Consider the following 25,879-nt stretch of genomic DNA (forward strand, 5'->3'; position numbering starts at 1 on the left):
AAATCAGTGAGTGATGTCAGTGAGAGGCAGAGACCCAGAGTAAGAGCTTTTACTGGCCAGAGTACATCTATAACTAGCAGCTCTTTCCTTCTCTTCACTGATGGAGGGAATGTTATTTTGCCAGCCATTATTCATTCTCAATGAGCAGGGATAATCTTTCTTAATCCCTTAGAGAGGTTTCTTTGCAAGATGTTCATTTTGAACTTTAAATCACATTTATGTAGAGCCAGATTCTGTCATGCTCTTTCCTGCCAAATAGTAGCTTCCTCTCTTAAAGATCCACTAGTGAGCAAGGGCAAGAATGAAGAGAAGTAGACTTAAGGATGGATCTTTAGCTAATGAATCCAATTATATGAATTTTCACCTGCGCTTCCTTCTCTTCACAAACAATGACTTAAACTTTTTATTTTATTCTCAAACCCTTTCACTTAATCTGCGTATCAAGATCTCAAGGTCTGTGGTCTTTTTTTTTTTTTAATGGAGGAGAAAAGCTTTGCAGTTTTGTTTGTTCTCTTTTTCACAGGTTCAGCTCCTACCAATGAAGCTGGGAATTTATGGCCCATGCCATTAACATGAAAAGTTCAGGGGCCTCTTTCAGCTTCTCTCTCAGTGATCCTAATTCTCACCAGAAATTTATATAACTAGTTAAATAAAACACTGCCATTCTTGCCTGTCATCTTCTAATAACCCTCAAACTGCAGCAAAGTCAATGCTATTCCAGACAGACAAATTTAGAGCCTTAAGGTCAGAATAGTTCCTGCATTAGCTTATACCAGACCATTTCACAAGAAAGAAATAGTTTGTGCTTTGCTTCTCTGTTTACCTGTTAAGGTCTCTTTTCTTAACAGAGTGAAGAAGCTCCAATGCATTACCTTTTTCTCATTTTTTGAAGTTCTTGGTGAATATCCATCCCTCGTTTCAATCCTTTTTACTTTTGTCTTATCTGTTTGTGAGATTAAGATTTGCTGGTTCTCATCAGTTTTACTGTTTACATCTTGAAAGGTAGGTTTATTAACTGTCAGAGTTTTCAGATCTGGCTTATTATTTTCAAATAGAGCAAGGCTGACCTTGAATCATATTCTTTACTTGGCATGTTGCAGTATTTCTGTTCTCATGAACCCTATCAGAGAGGCTGTAAATTTTAGTGTTTCCCTGCAAGTTCCTGAGAAGCAGTGGTAATATCAGCTACCCCAGTTCTTCACTGTCAGGGACTTCCTAGTGCTGAATCTACATCACAAAAGCAGTTAAACAACCATAGAGGGGACACAAGGAAGGAAGGATCCTTTAACACTTCAGTTCTTTAGAGAATAGCTCTGACAATAAAAAATATTGTTTAATCAATTCTGCAGTAAAAAACATGGATGGTTCTTATAGATGTGACTTTAAAAAGAGATGCGCTTGAGTATCTGCTTCATCCATTTGATATGGAGATGCTGAAACTGCAGGTATCTCAAAACAAATTCCTGATATCTCTCAAGGGCTTAGTTAATAAAGTGAAGACACTTATGTGTGAAAAGATTGTTTATCATACATGATGTATTCCTTGGTTGTGGTGTTTGATTTGCATAAGCTTTACCTTTCCTATTGTTACTATCCCCTCTTTTCTTTTCTTTTCTTTTCTTTTCTTTTCTTTTCTTTTCTTTTCTTTTCTTTTCTTTTCTTTTCTTTTCTTTTCTTTTCTTTTCTTTTCTTTTCTTTTCTTTTCTTCTCTTCTCTTCTCTTCTCTTCTCTTCTCTTCTCTTCTCTTCTCTTCTCTTCTCTTCTCTTTTCTTCTCTTTTCTTCTCTTTTCTTCTCTTTTCTTCTCTTTTCTCTTTTTTTTTATGTTGGCCACTGTTGCAATTGCATTCTTAAGTATAAACAATTACAAATCCTGGTATCACATACTTGATAATATGGTTGCATGTATGTAAGTTCTCTGTGTAAGTAGATATGTAACATCTCTAATTTGATGTTATTGTAGTTTTTTAATGTATTTTATGGTTTTACCAGAGAGGTGCTGGATTACATACTACTGGTACACTGGCAGTACTCTGGTGAGGATTCTTCCCCAGAACAATAACTCTTTTTTACTTTGAAGAAGCCTGTTCATTGAAGGAGTTATGTGTTCAGATAGCTGGGTTGTTGGATTTGACTAATTACATCCTGTACAAGCATGTCTTGACAAGAACCTGACCTTGTATCCATTATGAGCTCAGAAATTTCTGAGGTAATTGTGAGCTTTGGGAAAGAACTAAGAGCAAGGAGAACTGAGGAATTTTAATTTGGTGTTGTCTATTTCAGTGCATTTTGAACAAAAAACCCTTCTCCATTTTAATAATCTAACCCTTTTATATGTTATTGCTTGTAGTTGATGAAGGAGTTTCCCCTGCTCAGCATGTTCAACATCCACGAAAACCTGCTGGAGGCTTTGCTGGAACTGCAGGCATATGCAGACGTCCAGGCAGTCTTAGCAAAGTATGATGGTAAGTTCAAATAAGTATTTGTATTTTCTCAAGGTGATACACACAGAAGAAATATATTTAAGTCAAACTCCTAATATTTATGAAACACTGTAATTAAGTTGATAGGCATGAGCTTCATACATGCCCTTACACAATCCTTTATCCAAAGATTAAATACTGTGCATTTTTTTCTGCCAGCCTATGCTGAAATCAGGGTGATGGCACTCACTAGCAGCTCCCCTTTGCTTTCTTTGTTTTCTGTTGATGTTTAAGGAATGACTGTTCAGGTTCTGCTGAATTTTTATTGCATGCTATTCAAACCTTTTCTGAAGAAAGGATTATCAATTCCCCCCTGGACTTACAGGATTGTTGACTTAGTAGCATGGAAGAGAACACTGATTTAACTTCATAGCAGTCTAGTGAGTAGCAGACTTCATTTCTTATAGGGAAACTTTGGAAAGCTCAGAAGACTAGGTGAACATTTTGTATTATTTTGTTTTGGTTTTCAGTAGACATTGGTTTATGCTGCACTGCAATTCTTTTCATGTTCAAATCACAGCTGCTGGAGCTCTAGGTTTTTAAACTTGAAGGCTATTAAAAAAACATAAATAAGCAGCTGGTTACAAGCAACATCAGTGATAATCACTCATACCAGTCCAGTCTGAAATGTTTTCAGTTCTTTTTGGAGTCAAATCATTCTAAGGAGAGATCAGAATGTCACCAAGGCCCTTGAATACTGCCATTCAGTAGCAGTAATGACTCTGGAAGAGATCTTGGTTGTACTTAGTCTGACTGAAGAAATTGGCAGTTAAAGTGGTAACGTCAGAGTCTTTCTAGTATCTTCTTGTATTTCAGTAATTCCTGTGATGCTGAGAGAGATGCCTGAGTTCTTTATTTTGCCATGTTAAAAAGCAAATAAGTAGAAATGCTGTTTTTTATTCCCCAGGCATCACAGTATGTTGGCACTTTCTAGTCTTCAATGTAGTTATGAGGTAATAGTCCTGGGAAATAGCAGAACTGTGACAGAACAGGCTATTAAGCCTGTATTCTCAAATCTCAAGACTAAACTCCAGTGCGAGCTCTACTTTGGCATACTGAAAGCACTGATCCCTGATTTTAAACAATACCATGGCAGCACTTTATGTCATGGAAGTTGATAAAAATTGAAAGTGTGTTTCATTTTCTCAAAAGCATATGATAGAGTCAGAACAAATGAGACTTCTAAGAATAAAGCTCTTACTTTGGCTGTTTGAGCATAGGCAGTTTCAGCTCACACTTTGGTATGGTGTGTGTATGCAAGAGGTTTGCAAAAGGACTCAGCAAACACAGGCTTAACCAGTATAACCCTTAGAGTTCATGAGTCTCAGAAGGCCTGTCTCAGGGAGTCTCAGCTCATTTTGGAACTCATCAGCTTCATGTGTTGTAAGATTTATTGGAATATAAAACACTGAACTCATTTATACTTTCCTATCTTCAGTTTCTGTTGGTCCCACTCCACTGCTTTTTTTTGACTAAGACCAAACCTGATTTATTGTATTTTGATAACATATGAACAAATTATTTCCTCGAGCAGTCTGCTCCCACCCTGGGCTAAAATTTTGGACCACATCATGTGAAACCTCAGCCTCTGCAAGCAGATGCACTGCTTTACCAAAAGCCATGTGTTAAATTGTGTTTATATTATGTACCTGGCAACAGAGCTGATGTCCATACTCATTATTCATGGAAAAAGGGTCTCATTAGTGGAACAGCATGCACTGTTGCTGAGCTACATCATTATGGTTTCAGAGTTCAGTGTCTGTCAATAGAGTGAGGATGACCTAAATACTGTTGAATTCTGAAAATATTTTTGGCTCTGGTTTAACACATATCCATGTTATTTACAGCAGAAATAGTTATGGCTGGGGGAGTTGGTCTGCTTGTAGTGATGCTTGGAGCAACTGATTTATAAATTTCCCTGGGCAGCCAGTTGCTTTGATAGATACTAAGTGATAACCTGGGCACTGTGTGAAAACTCAGACATTTCTGGCGATTTAAAGTCAGGTTTAGAAAGAATTGATGCCTCTGTGTTTAATCTTAGTGATGCAGTGGTTCCTCTCTAAACCTGTCCTTGCCTCATTTTTGAAAGTACATTTTTAAAAGTGTTTTCCAGTGAGACTAAAAGTCTTCTGGTTTGCAGGATGAACATCTTACACAGATTCCTCTCTCACATACCTCACATACCTCCTCAGAGAAGGAAAAAGACCCCATTACCATGCCAGAGTCCCACATGAAGAGTTCACTTGAGACAATATTTTAGAGCAAAGGACACACAGAAAGAAAATGTGGTTTAAATACAAAAGATCTCATTCTGCTCTATGCTTTGACGCTTTTCTGTTTGGTAACAGCTTGTTCAAGCAGAATCCTACTTCAAATTAGTGTTATATCAAACTGCAGGCCTTTGAAGAAACACTTTTGTCTTGGTTTGAAAAGACAGGTGTCTGCTAAGGAGGTAGGAGCTTCCCTTGAAATGGAAAATGCAAACCTCTTCCCTCAGAATTATTATAATTTTGAAATTAAGGCGTTCTCAGGCAAAGATATGGGAATAGGAATAACAGTTCTTTAATAAGAAAATTAAAAATACAAATGTTATAGTACAAAAAAAATCCACTGGCAAAGTCAGAATATGACCTGACACCCTGTTGGTCAGGGTGTTGGTAGCAATCTGATTAAATGGTGGCTGCAGTCCTCCACCTGGAGTGGCAGGTGTGGTTCTGTTGGAGCAGTGAGCCTGTACCAAACCTTTGAAGGTCTGGTAGGGGTGTAGATGGGTCTGCTCTTCCTCTGGGAATCCAGTGGGAAAAGGCGGCTCCTCTGGTGTTCCAAATCTCAGATTATATCCAGGTAGGAATGCTTGGCTCCTCCCCCTGGGCAGAGCATCTCCCAGTGGAATGATGTAGTTTTATCAGTCATGCAGTGACACTCAGTTTCTCATTAACAGAAGATATTTCCTGGAGGGAGGATTGGTTGTGGAAGAGATAAAGAAAACTGCCCAATTAACAGAAAGTAACTGCTCCACCTCTAACAGATGGCAATAGAATACACACCCCCAGCTATATCTTGTAACCCAAGACAACTTTAGAAACAGAGACTTCTTTTTCTGGGAATACTTATAACATAGTGAAATCGTAGCAGTTAACACAGTGAAGCGACTTTTCTAAAATGTAGCCAGTTAAGGGCTACTCTCTTTTCTCTGCCCCCTTCTGTCCAATTTCTTATTGTCCATACAGATTATGCATGTAAATTCTATTTATATTGAAAGCAGTCCTTTTGTAGAGAGTTGCAGATTGATGAAGAAATTGCATGCAGCTTTCAGTTACATTAGCTATGGTCTCCAGCGACTTTGTAAGATAGTTTCATTACTTGCCACGTTTATATTTGAGGTTTTGGAGATATTCTGCCTGGTGGAGCTAATTGGGTGGGTATTCCAAGTGCAATGAAGAGTTTTCTTCAGAGTTAAAGATGTAGCAAGTGGAAGCATGGAAGCAGCCATTCCCTCATATACAGTATTTTATAACCCTTTTGTTTCTTTGAAAGAGATATCTTAAGAGAAAGTTCCTTTTAGTTATGGTTATACCAAAATCTAATCTCCCTTCTCCAAGAGACACAAATCAAGACCTCCAGTTTGTGTAACAGTAATATCAAGAGAATAATTGTCTTTGTTCCTATCACATCTTTTCCAGCTTATGCTTGCAAGAACTGATTTCCTTCCTCCATATCAAAATCACTTGTCACTTCAGCTAGGTTTCAGCAACAGTTCATGTCTGTTCATACCATCTGGTTTCTTTTTTTTTTTTTACCAAATGATTCTGTGCCATTTTTTGTTTTGCCTATTTGTGCAAAAGCACAAGAAGTCTTAAATAATTATACTAGTCTTGCTCTAACTTTCTTAAGCAGAAATGATTCCTTCCCCTCTACAGGCATTTAGGATTGAACTTGGTCAAGTTAAAGTGGCTGACACTTGCTTGGTCGCTGAAATGCTTGTCAAGAAGAGTGGCATATGAAATGTTTAAAATCAGCAGTTTTAAATCTTTCCATATCTGAATAGTATAAGTTTTAGTTGTGGTTATGGAAAAATAAAGGCTACTTGTGGTTTTCCCACTGTACCATAGGGGCTATGTTTGATTGGGGTGTTTCCCACTACTGAGAAAGAATGCCAAAAGTACAGAGAATCAGGACTGGTTTTCATAAGCACCATATTCATAGTTGTGCTCCCTCCAGCGTGTTTTCTACTACATTTTGTAGGAAAATGTGATCAGTGTTCTAATGGGATATTAGAACTTTCTGATAGTTTTCCCCTGATATTCATCTCATACTTTTCTTTAATGATTTCCATCACATTACTCTTGTTTTTAACCATTTGTTTCAGCTTAATTCACTTTCTTTCTTAATGTTTGTGTCTTTATAGATGACTGCGTCTCTCTTCTGTCATCACTGATCCAGCCTGCACATATTTATTTGCTAGAGTGCTCTCAATCTATAAGCAATTCTTCCTATCTACCTGTGCAAAATTGGGAATAATTTGTGATTAGTGACTTATATTTTTGCAGTTATTAATGACTAAAGCAATTGCAACGTGCCTGTCTCTTCATGTTTAGAGCCTTCTGCTACCTGACTTGGTAGGGAATGTTGCATCATTCCATATCCAGAGTCATAGTTTTTTTCTTTTGGTTGCTATTGATAAGAAGAATAGATCCCATGACCATATTAGATGATATTTTGCATATTTTGCCTATCTGTAGCATCTTTCCATCAGTTCAGTCTCATAAGCAACTGCTTAAGAAGCAAATGAATTGTAAGAATTCACTTTCCCAGCCCTCCTCATACATGACTGGGGCTTATTGAAAGAAAATTCTTATAAATTAAGTCTAGATTTTTGTATTCTGTTTAATGATACAAGCAATAAGAAAGGAGAGTCTTTTCTAGATTGACACATCAGTTTCTATTAGGCAAAAATGTCCTGATGGATTTGACAACAGAATAGCAGTCACATCTTTCAGCACATTGTGGGAGCTCCACAAGTAATCACAGGAGGGTGGGAAACAGTATATATGAAGATATTTTGCCAGATGGCTCAGAGAGCTGGACACAATCATTTATTAAAACTTCGCTTTGGTTCTGACAGAGTACATATCTCCTAGGGCTAGTTTGGACACAATTCCCTTGCTAAATTCAAGTTGTTACCAGACAAAATTGTTTATGCCTCTCTATAAAATATGAGGGTGAATTTTTGGAGATAAAGCCAAAATTATTTTAAAGTATTGTAGTCACAGACCAGCATATAGCAGGACCAAATACTTTTGGTCTAATATGCAGCAAACAAAAAGAAAAACACTTTTGAAAGCAAGCAGGCATGGACCTGTTAGGGCTGTCTCAGCTGGGCTAGATGATGTCCAGAGCTCACTTCCAACTCCAACCACTCTGTGGTTCTATGATAAACATGAACATTTTTATCTATTTCTTCCATTGCTAGGAGTCTATAAATATTATCCTCAAACAAGTGCTGCTTGCTCTCTAGGAGCATAGTACTGCAAGAGGCCTCCTGGGTGAATCAGGGCCCCTGCTATTGCATTCCCTGCATGATACTGCCCCTTCCATGAGCTGAGCAAGCTCCATCTTAGAATTAGTTGGTTTTTCTGGCCAGTTGGCCCTGCTGTTCTACCTGGAAATCTCCCTCAAATGTTCATTTCACAGAGATTTTGTTTTAGTTTGCAGCCTAAATTTAATTCTGAACTCTTTCTCCTTGTGCCAGTGCTGTCCTTTACCTGAGCAACCCTTCTTCTCTCCTGGTGTTCCATGAGGGTCTGCATAGGAAATCTTCTCTCAGTCTTTATTTCATTTTGTTTGATACAAAAACAGTTCAATCCTTCTGTTTACTTTTTCTGTTCTTGGCCATGGGTGATAAGATTTGAACACAGCATTCTTTGAGAAATCCCATTTCTTCTGCAGAAAGGCCTCCCATGGTGTATCTGAGCATTAGCTCATCTCACCACATTTCTCTTCCTTGCAGATGCCAGCTGTTCGTTTTGAATCATCTTGCAATCTATGTGCACAGATGTTTCCAGCTCAGGAACACTTACTGTCTGTTAGAAGACAGTGCTTTGTGATGCTGTTTTAATATGTTTAAAAGGCTGGAAATAACTTTTAACTCCTGATGTTAAGGAAAACTTGATATAAAAAGTGTTATTGGATGTGTTCAGAAATATTTTCTCTTCCTGTCACTAAAGATATGCTCATGCCTGTGTCTGTAGTTGTCTTCTGTTACTGGAGTAATTAACATATCTGTCATCCAAATTGCTCTGCATGCTGCTGATTTTAATTACTTTAGTCACTGCAATTACATACTCCAGTGAAATTATAGTTGCAATATATTATAGGGAAGCCTCCAGCAGGATCTGTACGTCTCATACTTGAAGTGCAAATGCATAAAAAGATAACAGGATTTAACAGGTAGCCTTTTCAAAGTGCCACAGTCATTCTGGCAGTGTTTTCTGTCTCACAGAATAACATTGAGCCTGGTTGCTTAGTTATTAGTAAGTGAAGGATGGTGACTGCTGAGATAGGACTTGCATGTTCTGTTTAACTCCCTTCTGGAGCCCTATCTTGCAAGGCACATGAGTTCAGTGAATAACAAGTGTCTGTTAATCCTGAAGTAACCAAGTCATCATCTTAATTTCGTATTTCTAATCAAGTTTAATGACAAACCAAGGGACAGATAGTTTCTTAGAGCAACAGTCAGATTAGCTGCTCCTCACTTCTACAGTGGACCTACCTCAGTGCCTTGTGTTTGCTGTGCTGTGTCTCCTGTTTGCCATAGGAAGTTATTGGCGTGTACAGAAGGGTTTGCAGAATCCAGCCTTTAGTGGATGTGGTTTGTTGTGGTTTGGGGTGTTTTTCATGTAGCTGTTATCTTTAAATTTTTAATGCTGGAATATTTCAGTCTCTGTGACTGCTGGGTCACAGTCTCAATATGTGACTGCTACAGAATCACAGAATAATCTGAGTTGGAGGGGACCCACAAGGATCATCGAGTCCAGCTCTTTGCCCTGCACAGGACATCTCCAAGGATCACACCAGGAGATTAAAAATGTGGAATTCTCTGTAACAGTGAGAACAAATGCATCACTCAAGTCTGTTAAGCAGCATTTCTCTCTACCTTTTGAATGCATTGTGCCAATTCGCTTTTAGAAAATATGTATAATTTAACTAATTGAGTAAGTCAGGTTCATGGGTCCTGTGTGTTTCTGGAACAGGATAAAATGGCTAGAGAGTGTCTGGTGAATGTGTGTTTTGGTCCAATATTTTCTTAAGAGGCAAAACACCTTATTTTACTGTAGATTTTGAACTTCAGTCAATCTACTGGTTGGTTGCTTGCAAGTCAAATCCATTATTACTTGAATAGCTGCCTTAACTTGTACAGCTGTCACATACTCATATTAGACAGATGCTTCTCAGTGAAAACTTGAAGAGTGAAGTAGATAGCCCTCAGGTATTACTTAGATATTTTGTGAACTATGGAAAAATCCAGGTATTTCAAATTATCTATGTATTTATCCATGGAGTAATGAATTCTTTCATTATGCCTCTATCACGTCACTCTTCGAATTAGTTCTCTAATGATACCAGTTGCTGTTTAAGTAGCACTTCCAGAGGTCATTAGCACACATTTTAAAGCCTGTATATCAGGTGGAAATTTAAAAATCCATGTGACGTGGCAGCATAAGTCCCAAGATGAGAAAGTATTCTGAGTTCACATACTAATTTTGTTTATGTCATGCTTACTCTAAAGTATCAGTCAAACACTTTTCTTCTGCACACTTTTAAGTGTTCAAATGTTTAATTTTTTTCCTTTCTTTCCAACAGATATAAGTTTACCAAAATCAGCAACAATATGCTACACAGCTGCATTGCTCAAAGCCAGAGCTGTCTCTGACAAGTAAGTGCATAAGAACCACATTCCAGCAAAATTCCTGATTTAATGTAAGATTTTTCTTAGCTGAGCCCACACCCTAACAATCTGCTGATTTAGAAGGAAAATTAAGACCTGCGGTAAATTGATAAAATGACTTTATATATAAAATATTTGTGGTGATCAAACATTGCTCTTGAGATGCTAAGGAAGAAGAAAAGAAGAGAAATAGCATAAATTCAGTTCTTGTTTCGGTTTTATATATACTGTCTAGGTGAGCTTTGGCTTCCTAGATAGTATAGTGAAGATGCAACTGAAAAGGGTTGTGTGGCTGAACCTCTTCAACTTTGTGTAAACCTGACCCCAAAAAGGTAAAAACTAAATGTGGATGCCCTGGTAACAATGTCATTTTGCAAGTGCTGCCAGCAGAGTGCTCATGTAATTAAATAGCGGCAGGTGGATTTAGCATTATTAAATCAGGGATTCTGAGGGGTAGATGGCGTTCATATTTTTAGAGACACAGATATCTGTTAATTCCTTTTATGTTTTTCTCTTGGGTCTCAACCTTCCAAGGTGCTGAGCACATCTATTTGATGCCTGTGGACTTGAGAGCACTGGCCCTCTCAGAAAGGGTGCTCAGTTCCTCGTGAGATGGAGCTCAAAAACCCCCATTCTGCTCTCAGATGCCTTCACACAAATCTCAGGCAGAGTTGTGTCTGTGCACCTGAGGGTCGAATGCCCCCTAAAGCTGAAAAGCAAGTGGAGTGGAAAGCCATTTTCTTGACTGACATCCTGACAGTTTTTGCTTTTAAAGTGTATGTACACATCAAGATCTAAGTAATTTTCTTTCATTCTTTTTATCCTGTAGATCGCCAGTACCTACTGCAACATCTTTCCTCCCTACACAGCGACTCCAGCTTGGGAGGGCAGGGCTAAGGTTGTCACAGCTTTCCCTGTGGTGTCTGCCTGCCAAGTACAGCTCTGGAGTTAGCCGTGGGGTGTGAGGTGAGAAAGAGATTGCATGGTCTGGTTTTTTATTCACTGGGGCAGATGATTTGCCCACAGTTTGGGCATGCTACCCTCAATGGTGCTGCAGCCAGTAGACCACCTGCTACTGCTGCTGCATCGTGCTTCCATCTCAGCCTGACCCAGGGGCATTGGGTTGGGAACCTTCCTAAAACTTCCCCAAACCTGTTTTTAATATAAACCCTCCAACAATAATTTGGCATTGGTTTTTTGGTCTTGTTATTTTTTCTTTTATTTTCTTTTTTTTCCCTGCAGTTTCAGCCTTGAATATGCCCCTAGCAAGGTACCTAGAGCGAATTTAGGTTAGTGACAGAGCAGGGACTGTTTGAACTGACTTTCTGCCGTGATTAGATGCAAACATGCTTTCCGCTTCTGCTGGGATTTTTATTGGCCTTGATGTAATAGATCACTCAGAGTTTCCACTTGCTATGGAAGTTTGGAGAGCATAGGAAAATTACTCAGTTTGGTTACATGGGCCCATGTTCTAGATTCCTTTCCTGACTGTTTCTTACTAGCATTTCTGACCTAATGTGTTTATTTCTTTGCTTTTGTAGATTTTCTCCAGAGGCTGCCTCAAGGCGAGGGCTGAGTACTGCAGAGATGAATGCAGTAGAAGCTATTCACAGAGCAGTAGAATTTAATCCACATGTGCCAAAAGTGAGTATTGAAAAAACATTGTTGTAGCTCTAACACTGCTGAGGATATAACTCCTGATTTTTGTGTTAGAGTAATGAGTGATGTTGTGGAAAAGTGAGCAAACAATGGAAAGGGGAGAAAAGCAGATAGTATGCACAGTTTTTTGGTTTGCAATGTCATGTTCAGGACTGTGCAACTTGAAATTTTAACTGATGTGGATTTCACCAAATGCTGAGCTGCAGGCAGCTCATGCATAAGGATAGATTATTATTTGCAAGTTAGTTATTAAAGATCTTCTAGTTCAAATTAGCATATTTTATTTGTTTTGATGATTCTACGTAAGAAAATGTTTTTTGCACACTGTATAAAAGAACCTATCTTTGGAGTTCATGGTGTACTTCATATAAGTTGCATTAGTAATTCCTTATGCAGCAACCTGTCATTAAGTTCTGCGAATGCAAAGCTTAGAGAGGAAGAATTGCTGAGAGCTGCAAAGTAAAAAACAAAACAGATTTGTGTTCTAATTCCCATACCTGCTCTCTGGGGTTTGTATCTCAGCAGTAAGAATGTTGCCAAGAGGTTGCTGAAGGCTAAAGGCAGATATTTTTGGCAGTGGGACCTTTTTTGGCCTTTGAACTTCACCCCACCAACCTTTGGGCTAGCGTTGCCCTTTGAAAGTGAGCAGCGGAAAACTGGGATGTGTTAATGTAGGGAGCCTTGTCATTGGGGAGCCTTGGTTGAACACCAAGTCTGGTCAAGACAAACCCAAACCCCTTTCCATATGTACACATGGATTGCAGAAAGTTAATTCTCATGCACTGCAAGAATTAAATGTTTTCTCTGTGACCTTTGTCTGTAATGCCAACCACTAAATAGCTGCCTGAAAGTTAGGCTGTTGGCTTAATAAAATCATCTAGATTCCATCTGCAGGCAGTGGAAGGAATGAGCTGCCTGAGACATCTTTAGACAGACTTTTCCTCCTCAGTGTTTCTACAGTGAATATGAAAGGAGTAACTCTTCTCCAGTAAAAGCCTGACTTTTAGACATCAAAGTTTAGGTGAGAATGAGTCTTTTTGTAATATTAGCTGAGCTTCTATTATTGCGCCATACCATAAAAGTAGTATCTTAAATGAAGCTTGATTCCAGGCATTCTCTGTTTACTTTCTTCCACCCCAATGGTTCTTGCAACAGCACAACCATTGGTGTTTCTCTTCTGCCCGGTTGCCAGTTTAACTCTAGTGCAGTCCCACTCTGGGTGAACCCTTCTAAATGTTTTACTGAGGCCCAGTTGGAGATCTTGCCAAGGAAAAATGCCTGTTCAGCCTGTCATGAGCAGTCCCTGGGAACCTGTTCCATTTTCCTCACTTAACTCCATGCTATTGATAAATGTTTCCATCACAGTCTCTTTTAAATTCATGTTGTTAATTGGTTCCCTCTATTTTTCAAAGTCTGACACTCTGAAATTGAAAACCTTTGTGAAACATAAATTACCAGGATGACAAGGTAGGATGATAGGTGCAGACTCCAGAGGTTCTTTTAGATCAGATTATAATATTAAAACAGAATAGCCTGGTACAGATTAATATACAGCTGATTTCACACTCATTCCTGCTGCTATTACCTTAAGGTGTGAAAGTTCATTTTTGGTTATAATGTTATGCAGTGCGTGGATATTACACCTCAACTTCCACTCAGTTGTAATTGAAGTCATATCCCATTTGTTTTTAATGGAATGGGGATAAGTTTTAGCAAGCAGCATCACAAGAAATCTGACAGGGCCACAAAACAAATGTGTTGTGATCAGTGCTTCTCTAGGATCTAAGTATTAGTGAGTCTTTTGTTCAGAGTGAGGAAGAAATAAACTACAAAATATGACAAATTATTTAACATACTACACAAAAATTTAGGAGTTAAACAGGGTTGTCATGCCACTGAAGCTGTGATTCCAGAGGGGTTTTTATGTACATACTATATCATGAAGAGTGCATAATTTGTGGAGTGGTTGGGGGAAAAGGTATATGTATACACAGACACACAATTTCATCAATATTATTTATATGTGATTGGGGCTTCCCTACTTGTACGTAACAGGACTATAAAAAGCTAATGCTGATAAGCTACCATAGCTGTCTCTTGGACATTTATCAGTTGTGGAACACCCTTCCTGAACTGATTTGCAGAGCTCTCTCCCTTCATTCAGACTCCTCCTGAAAAGCACTCCCTTCCTTTCTGTGCTGTATGAGACTAGAGGTATTCATTTAAGAGAAAACAGATGATGGTCCATATATCTGATTGTTAAAAGTGAGCCAAAAGTATGTCCTGCACACAGTTGTATGGGTTTGTATGTAAGCCAGGAGCTGAGTTGATTTGGAGAGAGTCTTTGCTGAAGTATCCTGCATTTCAATCAGACAACTTAAATATTGATATTACTTTAGGAAATGCCAATTTTGTCTATAAACAATCTCTTAAATGGATGTAACAAACCATGGACTTAAACACTTTGAAGATTCATCTGTTCTCTGTTGCATTCCTTCTCAATTTTTTCTTCTTTATTTCGATTTTCTTAGTAAGAACTGTGTCTGTCCGTATGCTTGTGTGGTTTCTAGTAAGTTGTAGTTGCTAATAGAAACAAATAATGCAAACAAATTCATAGACCAGATGGGAAATTAATCTGTTCCACACACCCCATGATATTACAGAGAAACTATTTGAGATATGTTTGAGAGAGTTTTTAACTCTTCAGTGAGACACTGATTTGTTGTTGTATTTCCAGCAGAAAGGACAAACCTCTTAATTACAACCAATTCAATGAGAATTTGAAAGGTGACCTGAAAGTGGCTTCACTAGGCATGTAGAAACCAGTGTTTTGGAACTTTCTTAAGCTTGGGATGCTGTTCATCCCACTGGGAAAATGTGAGTTCCTGTTCAAACAATGTTAAATTCTCATATTCTGGCCTGGAGGGATGCTGTCACAGGTGCAGGAGTGACTGTTGCCTGTTTGCAACCTGAGCTGTAATTTCAGCGTCAAACTCTGCAATTGAGGAAAAGAAGGAAACCTGCCTGAGTTAGGTTGATTTATTTTATAAAAGGTCATTGGAGTAATATGGAATGCTAAAAGCACTCCCAGCAGGAGAGAATTAGGAGCCAGAGAGCTGTCAATATTGTGAAATAGATCATGTATACTCGATTGATTTAAGCAAGAGAAGTATGAATTCCACCCTGTTGCACTTCATGTGTACAAGGTCCATTGTCATTCTCCAAATGCTCATTAAAACACATTCCTGTACGTGCACAGAATGGCTGTAGCTGAGCTGTATCTATCACACTGTCCTGTAACTGGCCCAGAAGCCCTCTGTAGAAGTACATGAAAACTACTGTTACACTGTAACTCCTAAATATAGGTTTTGGCCAAAAAAAAAAAGGTTAGGTTAGAGGGAGAGAAGAGAGGGATCTGAAAAAGCAAAAAAAGACAATCCAAAAAATAATCCAAGCCAGAGCAATGCAGTGGCAAATGGCTAATTGAGCTATCTCATGACAGCAGGAATCATTGTGCTACTCCAGTATTTGCTTCTAATGTCATTGAGGCTGGGTCAAAGAATCATCAAATCAAAGAAAATGCCAGGGTTGGAAGGGACCCACAAGGATCATCAAGGCCAAGTTCTGGCCCTGCACATCACCATCCCCAAGAGTCACACCATGTGCCCAAGAGCATTGTCCAAAAGCTTATTCTGTCAGGCTTGGTGCTGTGACCACTTCCCTGAGGAGCCTGTTCCAGTGCTCAACAAGTCCTGTCGCTGGCCACAAGAGTGAAGAGATCAATCTAGCTGAAATTTTCTAGGCTGTTTGTTTCTGAGCTGGTTCATTTTTTAAAGGAACATGATAAGTCCAGATGGTGATGGCATTTTATTTCTTGTTCTAGTTAGTTAAACTTCTTCATTTGTTCCTGAAAAATAAAATGCAGTTGGAGATATGTTGGTCTTACCATCTAGATTTCCTCCATGAATGCCTAGCTCTTAGCTAGGTTTCTTACTTAGCCTGTTGTTTGATTCTCCCTTTGAAGTGGAACCAAGCTTGGGTTCAGAGTTCTGTCAGGATGAGAGAGAGCTCCCCTCTTTTCTGTGTTTTCAAAGGATTGATAAGGTATTGATGCTTTATTACTTAAATTGTGAAGGTTGTGGTTCAATCTGGGTGGATGCCAGTGTATCAGGAGATAGAGTTAATAGGGAGTCTGTCAAGAGATGTAGGTTACTAGTATGAATTTTAGTGTTATGATTGGATTTTGTGTCCCTGTTAGTTCTGTGACAACAAGGGCTGTGTTCTGGAATAAAGGCTTTGGAAATTTTGAGTTATAAATAGTCAGATTCCCACCCTGAAGTCTTTGGTGGCTCAAGAGAAGACTGCACTTGTCTAGCCTTTGATTAAGTGCAATAGCAGCCTCTTGGAAGCTATAGTCAGATGTCTTTGGCTGATTTTTTCCAGGAGCTGGAGAAGTTTGTTGCATGCAGTAGTCCATCAAGACGGTAGTTCACACATTATATTGCCAGTATGAGGACTGCAGCTCATTGGATGGTTTTTAAGGAAAGATTTGATTTTTTTTTTATTATTTAGTTCATTTGCCTGGAATTTGTCTCCTTGTCCAATACAAAACGTTTCAGAGGGACTGTGTTGGTTTCACAGACAACCTGCTAGAAACCCAGCAGGGGGTTGCTGGGGCTCAGTCCTGCCTCTGAAAGACCCAGGAGCAGTAGCCTGCAGTTACCAAAAAAGGGGTCTGCCCTCGCTGCCTCTAGGTAGACCCTTAGCCCTGCCAGCCAATAAATGAATGCCCTCTGAGCTCTTGAACTCTCCTTGAAAATACAGCAGTGCACCAATGGTATGGTATTCGTGGACATCAAGACCCTTCTCATTTTCATGGACAGTCATGTCTCTTCTTCCACAACAATCAAGCCCTAGTTACAGCTAGGGAGCTTTTTGGTACCTTTTACTAATGTTCAGAGAACTTGAGTAGATGGAGGCCTTCAAGTGCCATCTCCCAAAACCATTCCTTTGCATTTCTTTGCTTGAGAAATTTGATCTTTTTTGTTTTGCAAAGTGCCTGATGAGAACTGTACAAAGTGTTCCAGTCAGGGTCTCTCTGGGGCTGTGTACAGTCAGTGTTCTGCTGGAAATGCCTCCAGAATAAATTAATTAACAGCTTGTATGCCCAAAAGCTGTGGCTGTCATTTATGTGTCAAATAAAAACATTTAAGAGTCACAAATGAGTCTTGAGCCACCTAACAACTTTGCATGGGGGTCTTATTAAATATCACCAAACCAGGTTATGGACTTTTTGTTTGGGAAGGTAGCTGTGATACAGTAACAAGGGAGGAGGGGTTCACGTTTTTGATCTGAGGCACTTCTAAAAATAATTTCTTTCTGAAACTGAGAGAAATGCAGATTTAACTGTCTGAAAAGTCAACTGAGTGAGGACTAAGCTTGATTGCAAGTGTCAAGATATATCCTTCCATCTTCTGTTTCCACTTGATTTCTTTTTGATTGCTGATAACAAGCAATACATTAGAATCAAAACACGTTTTCTTTTAATGCTCCTGGAAATACAACATTCCTTCCTGTTTTTTCTTTCCCTACTAACCCATGTCATTGGGTTTGTTTATGTTTTTTCCTTTGGTTGAAATATTTGAATATTGAGAATTTATTTTCTCATTTAATTTTGCAGAAAATATGGAAATAAGAATTAATGTTCTAAATTAATAAAACAGGTAGAAACTTGCAGCTCTTGCAGCTGTATTCCATTCTGCTCAACAGGTATAATGTGTGTTTTTAAAAGGGTGAGGCATTCATTAGGGCAGTGAACGTTTGCTGTATCTGTCTCAGCCTGGCAGCTCCCTCCCTCTTGTCAACTCTTTGTTCTGTTCTCTCTATCACCCTTAATCCCCTGGACTGCCTACTAAATGGCAACTTCCTCCATTAATCCACCTGCTCTGCAGCTCTTTCAGATTTTTCTGAAAGGCTTTAGGCAAAATCCAGTATCATATTCAACTACTCCCATTGCTGATTCAGTTTCTCCTCTTTTAATAGTTACCCACATCAGAAACATGTGATTTCTCTTTGAGGTATTTATTTATTCCCCAGGGTTGACAGTTCTCTGTTTTGATCATGAGCTCTCCAAATCCTTTACCTGCATGACAGCTCCATCAGACAAAGGGGTGACACTCTCTCGGACATCCTCCTAAATCATGCTGTTGGTGCTCATTTCCCTCTGCCCTTTTCCTTTTCACAAGGCTGACTTTCAATCCTCATTCCTTTCTTTTGCCTTCTTTTCTGCACCAGCACATCCTGTTCACAAAACCCAGCATTTATCAGGGGTTGGGCAAGGCTGACACCATGCTGACCCCTTTTGCCCCTGGTGCCAGGTTGCTCCTCAGGGGTGCCTGCAGTAGGAAGCTGTCAGCCCCTGGGTCCTGCAGTCCTCCCCCTTCCACTCCCTCCTTCACTGCCAGGGATCAGCCATACCTTTCCTTTCCCAGCCTTGTGCTAGGGCTGACTCACCTGCTGCCTTTTGTGTTAACTTGAACAGTCTGGCAGGGAGAGGGTTTGATCTTGGGCATCCTGGAAGAGAGCAACAGTTTCCCTGTGCTGTGGAAGAGCAGTCAGAGCACAGCTGGGAAATGTTTCACTCCTCAGGAGAACTGACAAACGAGAGCTGATTCAGCAGCTTCTTTTCTGTCTGTTGCTCCTTTTCTGTAAAGGATGCCAGCAAGAGGTGTGTCTTTACCCTCTGCTGTTTCTTACCCCTCCGGTAGCTGGAACGTAGTAACACCAGGGATGTCTGCTGAAGTGGTGTTAGTTGTCTGTCTAGTTACCTGTTAGTCTAGTTCATGGATTGAGGAGGGAGAAAAATCACCTGCTTGGAAAATGTCTGAGACCTCCATCTTTTCCTGTGTCATGAACCCTCTGTATGTTTCGTCTGCTTCTGCTGGGTGGGGGGAGCCAGTTATGGGGAAATTTTCTGTGAAAATTGCTTGTGGGTTTAGTCAGTAGTTCTTTTCATCTCAATGACACATTCAATAACTGTTACAAGTAGCAAGCTTAAAGGTCCTATACTTTTACCCCCACCTCACCCCTGGAAATCAGGCACTTGTTATGTTTTGTAACATTTTACCTTGTAACTTGTTATTAGCTGCTAAGGTGGCTGCCAAGCTGGCCTGTTCACAGATCTCACAACCAGTTAATGACAGTGCAGTAAATGTAGCAACCTGTGTGCAAGCTAGGAGCCCTCTATGTTTCCTTATAGAAAGACTTTGTGCATCAAAATGTTTAAAGTCTTCTTCATTTTATTATAAACACTTTTAATTAAAAAGCTCTTGTAATTTAATTCCATTTTCTGCTTTGAGCCCCTTTTTTCATCTCCTTCAATAAGAGAGATGTTTAATTTTGAATTTCTGTGTAGTCCCAATACCACTGCTGTAGAGCAGAACCATCTGACAGCATATCTAAGTCTTTGGGAATAATTCAGTAGTTGTCTTCAAGTGCAGTTGGTGATGTTGCGCATTTGATGAAATCTTTTGAGAAAAAGTACTTTAGGGAAATAGACCTTTCAGTGTGCATTATAGAATTGTAGTCAGCTTTCTGTGCTTTGTATTTACCTCTGCAATAATTGTGCTCTGCTTTTTTATTTCAGTATCTACTAGAAATGAAAAGCCTAATTCTGCCCCCTGAACATATTCTGAAGAGAGGGGACAGTGAAGCAATAGCATATGCTTTCTTTCATCTTCAACACTGGAAAAGAGTAGAGGGGGCATTGAACCTCTTACACTGTACATGGGAAGGCAGTAAGTAATCCTGTTTCTTACAAAGGAGCTAATAAAATATTTTTATTGAATTTCATGAAAAAATAATAGTTTTTGTCAAGTATAGTATGTGAGAATTTTGGACACCTGTTACATCCTCACCAGCACTGAACTATTTGAAATTTGAACTGAAAACACGAACTTCATTTAATGGGTAAAAGGGGTTTGAAGTCTTGTGTTTACTGTTTAATACTGAACAAAATTACCCAACTTCTTAGAGACTTATTTTCCTGCTCTTGGATAAGGAGATAATAATTTAACTTACTTAATTCCAGAGATTTGTTTGTCATTATTTGAATGAATAGTTTCAAACTGAGAGTATATTCAGATTGGACATAAACAAAAAATAATTTGCAATAAGAGTGGTGAGGCACTGGAACAGTTGCCCAGAGAAGCTGTGGATGTGCCATCCCTCCAAGTGTTCAGGACCAGGTTGGATGGGGCTTCAAGCAACTTGGTCTAGTGAAAGGTGTCCCTGTTCATGGCAGTGGAGTTGGAACTAGATTATCTTTAAAGGTCTCTTCCAGCCCACACCATTTTGTGATTCTGCTTTGATATTTGGGAATTACGAGTGTGCCTTACAGACTGGTATATATTAATGTGAAATATAAAGCAATGCTGTATTTTTATGACTTTTTTAATAACTGACAAACTGGAGTGAATTCATTGAAGGATTGCTGGGATGCATAGGGGACTGGACTATGTTATATAGGACGAAATGCTGAGGAAGCTGGTTTTGTTCAACTTGGAGAAGTCTTATGGTGGGTGAAGAGATGATCCAGTTGCTGTCTTCCACCAGCCAACAGGGAGATGATATGGAAGAGAGAGTCACAGTCTTCACAGAACGGCCCAGCATAAGGACAGGAAGCAATACACACCAGTTCAAACCAGTTAAATTTAATCCAGACCTAAGAATCATATTTTCACAGTGAGAGGGATATGTGGGATCTGCTGCCCCAGAGATCCTCAGAGCTCAGCTTGACATAGTTCTGAGAAATCCAAGGTAGCTTGGAAATGACCCTGCTTTGAGTGGGAGGTTGGAGCATATGACTTCCAAAGCTCATATACTGACATTCTAATATATCTTATCCTGTCTTTGAGATGTGTTTTTTACCAGGTTTCTGAGAATTTAAAAGTACAAATTGTAATCAGCCTTTGTTGGCCTTTTTTCTGATTTAGTGTAATCTAGTTCCCTGTTTCTGCTCTGCTTTATTCAGTTCTTTTTCATCCTCTGTGTATGTTATTACACCAACTCATTTGTATGGGTGTGTTTCATCATTTTTTGTCATCATTTAGCTTTGATAGAAAAGATTTTTGTTACCATGATCATTCCTAAGAAATGCACATAATACCTTCAGTGTAAAAGTGACTTACTATGTCAGTTACAGTATGAAATGACCTGAACTTGCCTAATTTGCAGTGTAGGCTCCCTGAGGATCCACTGGTTTTATTTTTAGGTGTATGGAGCACCTTGCTCAGTAATGCATACCCATGCTGCCTGGGGTTTACTCTGCTGCATTGTTCTCTGTCAGATCTGCCAGCTCTTTTCCCATTATTTCTACCAGTCTATTATTTTCTCTGTCGTAGGTTCATTCCCAATGGTTTATTTTCAGTGATTTGCTTTTACGCTGTGTTCCTTCTCTTCTGGATTGTTGCAGAAGTCCTGTAGCTCAGGGTTCATTATTCCAGCAGTAAAAGCAGTGCTTTGCAGGGAATCCTGAATAGATCTTCTTTTGCTTGGTCAGGCTGGGGAGCCCCTAAAGGGCTTTGTACCAGGACCAGGTTTTGGCACAGGAGCTGGCTGCCCTGCAGTCCTCCTGCCACTTAGGAAACAAGTTATCTGTGCCTGAGGGCAACATAGGGAATTCTCATCTAACTACATTCCTCTCCTTATTATCTCCACATTCAGCAATCTGAACTCGTAATTTATTAGCTAATAGCTGTATAATAGCCTGTAAAGATGTAAATGAATATCATTGCATAACTTCTGCAGAAAAATCCATAATTCATTTTGTACAGTGACTTCAGAAAAATACGAACAGTGCACGAATCCTCAAAATTTTTGTTCAAATTTTGCTCACACATGAGGACAACCAGGGGTTTTAATGGTTTCACAGTGTCCAATAATCATGTTTAGTCCATACCTTGGCATCTTTGCATAACTAAGTGAAAACCAGTGAAGATGTGGCAGAGAAGTTAAATGTAATTAAATACTAGTTTTAACCAACAGTTTACAAACAATAGATGGTCAGTTGCCCTTGCTTTCTTTCTATGTGTTTGAAGGTATTTTATTTGTAGTACAACTATAAAAGCCCAAGTGCCTCCAGTGTGTTTGGGTCAGGTTCTCTGTACAGGAGGTCTGTAGTTTCAAGTGTAACCAAGTTTCAGAAGTGTCTGGGGTGATAGTTTGTCACTATTGGTTTCTAAACTTGTGTTAAAATTCCTACTGTTTGCATGAGGAAAAGAAACCTAGGGGTTCCCAAATGCTCCAGTAGCTCTTGCAGCTACTGTACATGGTGAATGGCAGACTTGCTCTGTGCTACCTGAGTCAATTAATGTAAAATAGGATCAGATAATACCGTAGGAGTACAGCAGAGAAGTACCTACATAGACACAAACATCCAGATGAACCAGAGCACTTCCTTCCGTGGCTGATAACATGCTAAATAAAGCTGTTTTGCTGTAAATATCCCATAGTTGGTCTCATGTCAAGCATAATTGCTTAAATTGAGTAACATCTATTCAGACTTTTTTCACTTGCTTTGTAAAAGCAACATCTTCAGCTCACATTTTATTTTTACTAAAATCTTAATATGACTGTGGCTTAGGGTAAGGCAGAAGAGGCTTGATTGTCTGTTTCAATATTAAGCCAAATTGGAAGGAAAAACTTGTGTTAGGGATTTTGAAGAAATGAGCATTGAACGCGTTCCACATATGTTGTTGTACAGACACTCAAGTTTGTTGTGTGTTAAGATCATACATGGCTTGGATTATTGTATTTGTACTTGGCTTTTTGGGTTGCTATGGAGAGGGGTGGTTAAAGCTGGAAGAGCATTACAGCCCAGGTTCGTTTACCATCTTTTATGATCTCTGCCTTCTTTGCTATTGCTTTAAATACAGCAATCAAGAAAAAAATACAGTTATGTAATTTCACAAAAAACCACAGCTAACATTATTTCAAACTCAGTGTGCACAGCTGAAAATACAGGGGGACTGTGTATTCAAACAAATCCTTAAATGGCCTTGTGAGCCAGAGGTAATGTAGTGTTACTGTGTGGCAGTGGGCTGTACCTAACAACTGAAGTGTGCAGAGCTGCTAGGACATCTGTGGGGGAAATACTGCTTCAGTGGCTGGTGTTCATAGCAGTAGTGAGAGTAACACGTTGATGACATTTTAACAGTGAAAGTAATGTACAGGATAATGGAAAAGGATGCCTTGATGCAAAGCTATATTTCAGTCAAGTATTCTGATGTTTCCATAAACCACACTCAGATGGCCTATGACATCAGCACTGAGATTTAGTAATCCATTTCCTTCCCTCTCGGTTATTATTTTCAATTTTAAAAATTCATAAGATTAAGTATTATTTAATCCATGACCTGAAGATTTATATTGGAAACCTGACTTGATCTGCTGCATTTAGAAAGAATGCATGAGAGGAAACTGGGTTTAATAATTTAGTAATAATCTTTGATTGCCAAATAGAAAATGAAAACATGACTGTGTTGGAAAACTGATCCTCAGAGCTCATGTCATCAGTGTTACCTGGCTTGCTGGAGTGTGATGGAAAAAGAGTAGTGTATTTTTTCCATGAAAAACCTATTATTCTTGATGCACAGGGACTGTGAGTATTGGTCTGCATTTACAGGCTTGGCTGCTCATTTTTGTAGGCTATACCGGTTATATCAGATACACTTCTTTGCCCTGAAATTTAAAAATACTGCAGCCTAAAAGCCTAAGACAAAATGTGTATATTTGGCTATGGAATTGGAAGCATAATGGGCTTTGATTATGCAAACATTTTTGTATGTCCTTGTAATGTGGTCTCACCTGACAGTCATGAACATTGTCTCAAGGATAAAAATAAACATAGGAGTTCTTGTGATTAAAAGCTCAATGTAGATTTCTATTTTGGCATTTCATTAAGCAGTTTATATGCTATTTGCAACCAAATATAAGTGTTTTGTCTGTTTGTTTTTCAGAACTGCAAGTATTCTTAAGTATGACTGCCACATTCACAGTAACTTATGCACCGTGTTTTCTTTTCAGCTTTCAGAATGATCCCCTATCCACTGGAAAAAGGACACCTTTTCTACCCTTACCCTATTTGTACAGAAACTGCAGATAGAGAACTACTACCATGTACGTTCAACGTTTTTCTTCTTATGATTGACACCTAAGAATTGTTTACCTGAGTCTTGCAGCACCGGTCTCCTTTGATGCCTTTTAAATTGAGCGCACTGGATTAGAATAACCAGATTGACAGTGAGCCTCTGGAGCTCCTGTGATGGTTCAAGAGGCAGGTCCTCAGCATAGTCCATAACAATTAGCTGTATTTATTATTTTTGACAGCTTACAGACAGGGAGAGAGATTACCAAAGAGATCCCAATCAGTTAGATCTTGCTGTTCTCCCTTGCCAAGACACTGATCTTTCATCTGGGTTAACATCCCCTCAAACCAAAAGCACAGTGTCACAGCCTTGTTAATCCTTGGTACACACACGAGCTACTTGAATTCCGAGGCAGGATCCAACTTGCTTGAGGACAGCTGGATCATTCCTGCAGCTAGTACTCATGGCAGGCTGTGCTTACATTTTCCAAAAAGCAGTTTAAATAGCAAGGAAGGGTTTTCTTCATGTTATGGCGTGTGCACTATTATGAAGGGGTTGATGTGAAGTCATCTCAGTCACTTTTATGTGCATTTATAGCGTGCATTAGGAAAGTGCCAGCAGTGTTCCCAGATACAGATATAAAGAGAGACCCAACCCTCAAGAAGCATTACAGTCCAAGCTAATGAGACTCATTGCAGTGCATGCAGTGAAGCACAAGAATGGAGAGGAAGAGCCAAAGCAGCCAATCTTGCAGTTACACTTCATTCCCACGTGTTCTCTCTGTGGGACTTTGTGTGAGCACGAGTGGAACACACACAAGTTTGCTGGGTCAGGGCAGAGGAGGGAAATAAAAGTTGATCCAAGGAAGATTTTTCTCTGACCTTCTTTATCCCAAAGAATGAATAAAGAAAAATTTGTTCAGGAACAAGTAAAATGAAGCCTGCTTCTGCTGTGAAGGCTGCATTTGAGGGCATTTGCATCCTTTATAGTCTTTTATTCAGAACCTTTCTGGTTTGGGCTGAAAAAGATGTTGCCTCTTTTTATAAGCCTACATGAGTAAACATTAGGTGAGAATAATGCAGCGAAAATCCACTCATTGCAAGTCTCTCCTTCACAGCACATTCTTGCTGATATTACGCAGAAATCCTTGGCAACTGACAGGATCTCCCCACCCCATTATAATCATCCTAATTATAACAACACCTCTCAGTGCTCTGCTTGCTTTACTCAGAGGGATGCTGAGCTAGGGAGGGTGGAGTGTCAGGAGATTTAGGAATGACAAAGTCATGCAGAATAGCTCAGCATTCTCTTTTTAGATGCAAAACTAATTGTTCTTGTCAAATGTTACAAGCTAACAAGGGGATCTTTAACAGCATATGCAGGCAGTGTGTTCTGCTCTGGCAGCTGTGGGAAATGCCTTTCACTGCAAAATCTCCTGGGTTAGAGGAGGGAAGGGTTTAGAATGCCTGAAAGACACAGGTGGGTTAGAGAGGTTTTGCATACCTGTCCACACCCTTTAATTGTGTGTGTTTTGTGGGAGAGCCAGATGGAATTATATCAAAACACAACAATCTGATAGGCTCTCCAAATTAAAAATATCAATTACAAAACTTTTTCCCTGACTGGATAACAGAGTGGGACAGCA

General features: G+C 39.3%; 1 protein-coding gene across 3 annotated transcripts in view; it reads left to right on the forward strand.

Annotated features, from left to right (window-relative positions):
• Window positions 1-25,879, forward strand: part of ST7 (suppression of tumorigenicity 7) — a 136,643-nt gene that overhangs the window by 106,815 nt on the left and 3,949 nt on the right. For all 3 annotated transcript variants that reach the window (XM_059847149.1, XM_059847150.1, XM_059847151.1), the window contains 5 exons: window positions 2,349-2,463; window positions 10,345-10,417; window positions 11,971-12,073; window positions 19,734-19,884; window positions 24,173-24,265. In XM_059847149.1, coding sequence (XP_059703132.1) covers window positions 2,349-2,463; window positions 10,345-10,417; window positions 11,971-12,073; window positions 19,734-19,884; window positions 24,173-24,265 — 535 coding nt within the window. The remainder of the gene's footprint in view (window positions 1-2,348; window positions 2,464-10,344; window positions 10,418-11,970; window positions 12,074-19,733; window positions 19,885-24,172; window positions 24,266-25,879) is intronic.

Source organism: Haemorhous mexicanus, chromosome 5 (genome assembly GCF_027477595.1).
Source record: "Haemorhous mexicanus isolate bHaeMex1 chromosome 5, bHaeMex1.pri, whole genome shotgun sequence".
NCBI lineage: Eukaryota > Metazoa > Chordata > Aves > Passeriformes > Fringillidae > Haemorhous > Haemorhous mexicanus.